We start from the raw sequence: 8,057 nt of genomic DNA, 5'->3' as shown, positions 1-8,057 counted from the left end.
CATTTGCTGGATGTCGGCTGTTATGGGAACCTTTTCTTTTCTGAAGCGCAGCAACACTCCAAGCAGGCTGTTATTCATGTTGGGCCCAGTAAGGAGTACACTATTCAAAGATACTCCATGATATTGAGCACTGGAATCAAAGACAACTCTAATTTGATCTGGTTTTTGTGGGTGATAGACCCCAAAGATTGGAAGGTACCAGCACTCTTCATTTTTGGAAAGAGGTGGTGCAGGTTCTGCATGCCTGTTTTCAAACATCTTAGTCATGAACTCCAGAAAATGGTCCTTCATGCGTGGGTGTTTTTTCAGTGTACGTGTGAGTGATTGGAGCCGGTTACTTGCTTGTTGTCTGTTATTAGGAAGTCTTTGACGTGGGCCGCGAAAAGGAAGTTGAGCAACCCAGCTGTTTGATTCGTCTTGATATACTTCTTTTTGCATCATCTTCAGAAAGACGAGATCTTCCATTGATGGTGCTAGTTTGTCATCATCTTTTGTGGACTGAAAGATTTCTGTTGTATTGCTCTTTGTGTGTGTTGTTGTAAATTGTAGTTTCAAAGATGGTGCCAGTGAAGTCAGATGTTCATTGTAATGGCAAAACTTCTCTTTGATTTGTATATTATTTTCACAGGGTTCCGTTTGGCTTGGGCGTCCATTCATGAAAATGCTTGTTTTGAAAGTATTAACTTTGCATGGTTTGTGGGCACCATCTAGACAAACATCTCCTATTACTACCCATCCCAAAGCTAACTTCTGAGCGAAAGGAGCATGTCGAGGACCATTGCGCTGTTCCAATACTTTGTGCACTTCAATGATGTCTCTTCCAAGAAGAAGAAGAATCTCAGCTTCAGGGTCAAGTGGAGGTATCTTATGAGCTACTGATTTCAGGTGAGCATGGTTCCAAGCAGCATCAGGAGTAGGGATTTCAGCTCTGTTGTCGGGAAGTTCATTACACTCAATAAGTGTGGGAAGTGTAAAACTGGCACCGTCATTGATTGATTCTATAATGAAACCCTTTGCTCTGCGTCCTAAGATTTCTGATGTACCTGTACATGTCTTCAGTGTGTAAGGAGATGCATGGTCAATGACATTAAATTTGTTGAAGAAGGTGGATTTTGCTAAAGACTTGTTACTCTGGTCGTCTAGAATAGCATAGGTTTTCAACTTTATTTGAGGATGATCTTTACAATATATATTAACTAGGCAGATCTTGGAGCATGATCTTCCTCTGAAACCATTACCACAGACCTTTGTGCAGCTGGATGTGGCGACAGTTGTTATGGTTTTTTCATCATCCTCCCCGCCATGGTGTATCACAGGTCTGACCGTTTCATTTTTAGACCAGGGCGCTGGACCAGGATGAAGGGCTGCTATGTGTCTTTCACTGTCACATTCTGAACACTGAATGGTTGAGGTACAATTCCTGGCTTGGTGAGATGTTGAAGAGCAGCAGCGGAAACATATAGCGTGTTCCCTTAAAAAGGCTTTGCGCTCATCTATGGGTTTTTCCCTAAAGCCTCTGCATTTGTGGAGCGGGTGTGGTTTTTTATGAATTGGACACTGTTTGCTGAAGTCTTCTCCAACCAGCTTAGATTTTACTGTAGGAATTCCATGCTCTACTTCAGTCTTGTACACAGCAACAGGTAGTCTTTTTTCTCTGGAGGAAAACTTCTGTCCTGTGGGTTGCATTGTGTTTGGCAGATTGAATTTAAAACTGGGGTCATTTCTCATATGAGCTTCATTTCTGATGAAGGTGGAGAAAAATGAGAAGGGAGGAAAGCTGACATGGTGTTCTTGCTTATATCTAGACCCTTGTCGCATCCACTTCTCCTGGAGGGCAAATGGCAGCTTCTCAAGTATAGGGGCAATGCCTCGTGCAGTGTCCAGGTAAGACAAACCAGGTAAGTATCCATCCATTTTGGCAGATTCAATCTCTGACAGTAAATCTGCTAGTTCCCTGAGACACTGTGGGTCCCTATTAGAGATTCTAGGAAAGCAGTCAACTTTATTTAGGAGTGCTGACTCTATAGCTTCTGCAGAGCCGTAGCACTGTTCAAGTCTTTCCCAAATTCTACTGAGCCCGACTGCAGGATAGTTAATATGAACTGATCTTATTCGGCGAGCGTGTTCGGCTGATTCTGGACCAAGCCACTTAGTCAGCAAGTCGAGCTCTTCAGAAGGTTTTAAGTTCAGGTCTTCTATTGCATTTGAGAATGTTGATTTCCATGCCAAGTAATTCTCTGGCTTGTCATCAAACTTTATGAGTCCAGCAGTGAGCAGGTCTCTGCGTGCTAAGAACTTGGCTAAATTTAATATCTCTGAGTTTTCAGGTTTTGCAGCATGTGGCTCATTTCCCACATCAGGTGAGTAATTCCTGTTTGAGTTACAGTAATTTGATGGGTGAGTGTAATGAATATTTTCTTCTTTTTCAGGTACTATGATAGGTCGAATACTGTCATGTGTGTTCTGTGACTGAAAGAGTGGCTCACTGTATGAATTGACATGCTGAGGTGTTTCTTGAGAATACTGAATAGACTGCCTATGAGATGGAAGAGCATTTTGCTGTTCTCTGTCAGCCGACTGACGTAGTGGTGTATGTTTTGAAGCTTGATGATGCTTGTTTTTGTAAGCATTTTGATCCTGAACATATTCATCAGTCCGCTTAAGTGCATAGAAAGTTGAGCTCTTTTGTTTACATTCATTTTCAGATGACTTTTCTATGTCAGCTCCATCAATGGCTTCATATGCTGTAGCTTCAGCTAAGGCAGCTTCTGCCTCTTTCTCTTGCTGGAGTGCTTCTAATGTAGCCTCTAAGCGTGTCTCTTCTACCTGTAGTTGAGCTTTCTTTACTTTAATTTCAATCTCTCTTTGAGAATATGCTGCTCTCGCTCGGGCAGCTTCAGCTTTGGCTCGAGCCTCTATTGCCATAAGACTGGCTGCTGATCTTCTTGAATGTGTTGATCTTGATGAATTGTGTGAATGTGAACACACTGATCTGGTTGCAAGGCTTATGTTTTCCTTTGATAGCATTTTACTGTAGATTGTTTGAGAAGAAGGAAGATAATTGACTGTTGTTGTAATCACTGTTGAGTATGTCTTTTCACTGTTCTGCCCTCACAATGGCGTCACTCTTCCCAAAGTTAGACAGACAGATAAACTCTTTCCAACACATAAGCTTGTGGGAGAATGCTGCTTTATTCCACACCACAATGAATATGTCGAAAAACAGAGTGAAACTACAGAAAGGAGATGTAAATACAATAGAACTACTTAGTTATCTCCAAAAACAACACTAACATGAATTCATAGTATATAGTTGTAAAATATCTGAAATTCCACATTACTTAGCTTTATAAATAGTAACTTTAACAAACTGAATAAAAATGAATCACAAACTTACAGACAATGCTTTCTACAGAGGATCACAAAATCAATGCTGCTTCAAGCTCCTTCTGTGTTGTTCTACATTTGATTGATGCAATTAACTGAATTTAACTGTCCATCCTTAACTGTATTTTTTAAAGAAAGCTACTATGTATTAGTATTAAATCAATAGCAAATATTAAAGATTAATGAATGATCCAGAACAATGACAATGAGTTCACTGTACTAAAATGGCCCCCACAGTCACCAGATCTCAACCCAATAGAGCATCTTTGGGATGTGGTGAAACGGGAGCTTCCTGCCCTGAATGTGCATCCCACACATCTCCATCAACTGCAAGATGCTATCCTATCAATATGGGCCAATATTTCTAAAGATTGCTTTCAGCACGTTGTTGAATAAATGCCACGTAGAATTAAGGCAGTTCTGAAGGCGAAAGGGGGCCAAACACAGTATTAGTAAAGTGTTCCTAATAATCCTTTAGGTGAGTGTAAATTAAGTAAAAAAAAACATTTTTAATTAATTTTATCTAAAAATCTTAGAACTAGGTTTGGAATAACTTGATTAAAAACTTTTTCGAAAGTATCAACAGAATAAAAAGGTTTTTCACAACTGCCATTTAAAATCACTTGTATATTCTTCTTAAATTACATAGGAATGTGACCTAGTCTTTTAATAAGTCTTATAATAATGAATGTCAAATAAGTGCCATTTCCTAAAAAGGCACTAGGAAATTGTGTTGTTACAGTATAAGGATTAAAATTGGATCTAGTGGTTCCTGTAAATCCCCTTGCAGCACAGTAAAATTACTGGAACACGCTTCTTCATCACCTGGGGTGTGCCTATTCTTGTCTGGAGAAAAGGTAAGAATGTTGGCTGCCAAAATTACTATTAATTATATACTAAACCTCTGCACAAAATGACCCCTTAATTGTTGTTAACATCATTGACGGTAAGTGTGAAAACTGGTGCCAGACACACTCTAGGGGAAACATTAGGAGATGTCTAGGATGTTGATAGCATCTAAAGGAACTTCCAAATACAGTCCAGCTCCATTGTGTTAAAACATCTCCAAATGTGTCACAGAAAGATGGGAAAATGTTTCAAATACATTACCTACCTTAATTATAATTTTTAACTAAGGCTGAAGCGCTTACTGATCACTGTTATTCTTTTCTGAAAAACTATTTAAAAAAAGGTATTTTTATATCATTAGTGTCATATAAAGCTTAGTCATACCATGTACTGAGTGTACTTATTTATCAAGACGCCTAATTGTAAATCAACTCAGTAACTTTTGGTAAACCATTCTCGACAAGCATATGAAAAAATAGGTAATTGAAATTTGGTTCCCCTGGTGATGTCAGAAGGGGATAATACCGCCCCTTGATCTGCACTATCTAACCACACCACTGCCATTTAGTACAGAGATCAGCTCATTTGCATGTTAAAGGACACCAAAACTGTACATTTTTGCTCACACCTACAAAGTGGCGATTTAAACATGCTATAATAAATTATCTATATGGTATTTTGTGCTAAAACTTCACATAGGTACTCTTGAGACACCAAAGATTTATTTTACATTTTAAAAAGCCTTGTGAAATGTCCCCTTTAAACAAACATGCCTTAATAAAAACATTATTTGTGTTCATGTTGAGGCAAAACAAAGGGCACTTTTTTAAGATTAGCCAGTGCAGGTTCTTTTAGTTTGGACAGCTCTTAAATTTATTTTAGTCTAGGACTATTCCTTGTCCAGGAAACCGCCCTATTAAAATTTAGCAACTAGTTAGGCTTAAGCTTTTTTAAATTATTTGTTCATTTAATTGTAAAGTGTGTATTAGTATATAAATGCAAAATAATTGTTTTGTTTACTGAAACATTTTAACAGAAAAAGGTGAAAATAAATAGAAATGAGATCGATTAGATGATGTCCAGTATGGTGTTGCTTACACATGAACCACGCCAACATACTCTTTCATCTCTTTCCAATCTCTAAACAGACAAATTCCTTAATGGAGACAGGATGCTTATCACCACACATACAGAGTTCCTGTCCAGGTTAGATGTTATGTGGTGTGTCAAGGTCAATGATCTAAGGTCCACTTCAATACTGCTGACAAAGGGTTTGTTTATTTCAATCACTACATTCACTAATATAAAGTGTGAATTAAATTGTAATGTTATTCAATTTTCAAACTTTTTTATTCCATAGTGATTTCATAGTCTTTGTAAACAGATTTTAGTTTCTCCACTGTGACACCATGGTCAGCCTTTCCATAACCCTAGAAAAGAAAAGATGCAGATGGCCATTATATTAAAACTTTGTCTTAAACCCCAGTAAAATCCTAACTTATTAAAAAAAAAACGGAATTACCTGGTTTTTGGCTTAACATTCGCAAAAGAACATGTTTGTATAGCTTTGATGTGTTATTTACAACTACTGTAAATATGCTTACTTGTACCTTTGGTGTTTCTGACACACACATTAGTTAAGGTTAAAGGGACACTCCACTTTGTTTGAAAATATACTAATTTTACAGCTCCCCTAGAGTTAAACATTTGATTCTTACCGTTTTGGTAAGAATCAAATCCATTCAGCTTATCTCCAGCTTTGGTGGTACCACTTTTAACATAGCTTAGCACAATCCATTGAATCTGATTAGACCATTAGCATCGCGCTAATGCTAAGAGAGCCAAAGAGTTGAGATATTTTTCCTATTTAAAACTTGACTCTTCTGTAGTTACATCGTGTACTAAGACCGACAGAAAATGAAAAGTTGTGACTTTCTAGGCAGACACGGCCAGGAACCACACTCCCACTCTGCCACAACAATCAAGGACTTCACCGCTGCAACATGGCTGTAGGAGGCGTAGTGATATTACGCACTGCCCGAAAATAGTCCCTTGCCATTGAAAGTTACTAAGGGGATTATTTTCGCCTACTGCGTAATATCATTGCGCCTCCCGCAGCCATGCCACGGCAAGAAAGTCCCCGATCACTACACCAGAACGAGAGCACAGCCCCCAACCACATCTGCCTAGAAAACCGCAACTTTTGAATGTTCTGTCGGTCTTAGTACATGATGTAACTACAGAAGTCAAGTTTTAAATAGGAAAAATATTGCAACTCTTTGGGGTTTTTTTTAGGCGCAATGCTAATGGTCTAATTGGATTCAATGGATTATGCTAAGCTATGCTAAAAGTGGTACCCCCAGACCCGGAGATCAGCTCAATGAATTCCAAAAAGGTAAAAAATCTAATGTCTAACTCTAAGGGAGCTGGAAAATTAGCATATTTAAAAAAAAAAAGTGGAGTGTCCCTTTATCTGTGTTGCTTCTTACTGATAGAAACACATAATAACTTGTAAGAAAAACAACTTCAAATCAGCTATTTTAGGTCTTTTGTCATAATGCCTGACAACCTCCTCTAAATGTCTGCTTATAATGGGGGAAAATACCGTTGATTCCCCAAAAACACGCAGTTTCTTGTCTTTGTTGTTGTGCTCAATCTTGCCTCCTCCAAGACAACTACACTCCAGTCCCAAAGCCTCCATAGCAGGATTCACTTTTTCAAATATGTGATCTAAATGAAAAGGCATCACTCATTATTCTTATAAACTATTATATGCAACATAATCAATCAGCCATTTATGTGAAGGTTTGAGCTTTTTGGACATTAAAGAGAATATTTCAATTGCTTTAGAACTGCTGAACTATACTAGAACCAAGAAATGGTAACTTGTTGGCAAGCAGTTATAGCAATGAATAAAGCTAAGTTGGGAGCGTGCACTCACTGTGATACTCCGCACTCTTAGTTCCCCTCACTATCACTTTATGATCCGTCCCACCTTTAACTTTTATGTTCACTAAAATGTATTTAAACTTTCCCTCAGGATCAATCTCCACGTCGGGAACTTTGCTCAGGGTGTCTGCCATCTCCACTGTATCATAACGAGTAGCAGCAACGAGCGGAAGACGAGCCTTATATGGTTATTCCGCTATACAGTATGCACGCGAGCAAACAGATTAAACCGGAAGTAGATGTCGAATAAAGAATAAATAACCAGAAGTAAATATGTCGATATAAAAATCGTTGAAAATGTAAAGTATTAATATATTTAAAGAAAAATTATATAAAAAGTATCATCTATGGTGTTTTGTTGAGCTGCGGTTTTCATGATATATTTTTTGTAAAGTACTGTTTGTAAACTATCAGAATAAACATTTTTTATTTTTCTGAAAGTCAATATCTGCATGTTTGTTCTGACATTAATGTCTATGGTTTACACACTGTACTTTATAAAAATGTATCATGAAAACGGTAGTTCAACAAAATACCATAGATAATAATTTTTATATTATTATTATTTTAAATATATTAATATCTTATATTATACCTTTACACTTTCAAAGCAATTTAAAAGACTCCCAAAAGACATTTCTTATTCATTGACGACATATGAGACAGAAAATGATAAGGGAATAAGTTGACGCACCAATTGAAATTCTGACTAATGCTTTTATTATTTGGCTGTTGACATATCAGCTTGTCAGACATTAAAAATAAACTATGGTCAGTGTTAAACCATTTTCATAATCTTTTTCCCACCACCCCTTCCTTTTGTCAGATCTGCGGACTTTCCCTCTTAACTACTCAATGCACTCAATGCTGAT

General features: G+C 37.7%; 1 protein-coding gene across 1 annotated transcript; it reads right to left on the bottom strand.

Annotated features, from left to right (window-relative positions):
* Positions 1 to 5,495: 5,495 nt before the first annotated feature.
* On the bottom strand, positions 5,496 to 7,376 carry LOC129430166 (si:dkey-51e6.1). Its single transcript, XM_055187261.1, has 3 exons — positions 7,178 to 7,376; positions 6,842 to 6,966; positions 5,496 to 5,666 (listed from the first exon to the last, which is right to left on the bottom strand). The coding sequence occupies exons 1-3, from the start codon at positions 7,317 to 7,319 to the stop codon at positions 5,586 to 5,588; spliced, it is 348 nt and encodes a 115-aa protein (XP_055043236.1). The 5' UTR covers positions 7,320 to 7,376; the 3' UTR covers positions 5,496 to 5,585.
* Positions 7,377 to 8,057: the final 681 nt, after the last annotated feature.

The sequence above is a fragment of the Misgurnus anguillicaudatus genome, chromosome 18, assembly GCF_027580225.2.
Source record: "Misgurnus anguillicaudatus chromosome 18, ASM2758022v2, whole genome shotgun sequence".
NCBI lineage: Eukaryota > Metazoa > Chordata > Actinopteri > Cypriniformes > Cobitidae > Misgurnus > Misgurnus anguillicaudatus.
This window is presented reverse-complemented; position numbering and strand designations above follow the sequence as displayed.

Coding starts and splice junctions, on each gene's coding strand:
- LOC129430166 (XM_055187261.1), bottom strand. CDS start 7,319: ATGGCAGACACCCTGAGCAAAGTTCCCGACGTGGAGATTGATCCTGAG. Junction 6,967..7,177: donor TAAGAGTGCGGAGTATCACA/GTGAGTGCACGC, acceptor CTTTTCATTTAG/ATCACATATTTGAAAAAGTG. Junction 5,667..6,841: donor GTGTTTTTGGGGAATCAACG/GTATTTTCCCCC, acceptor TTTCTTTTCTAG/GGTTATGGAAAGGCTGACCA.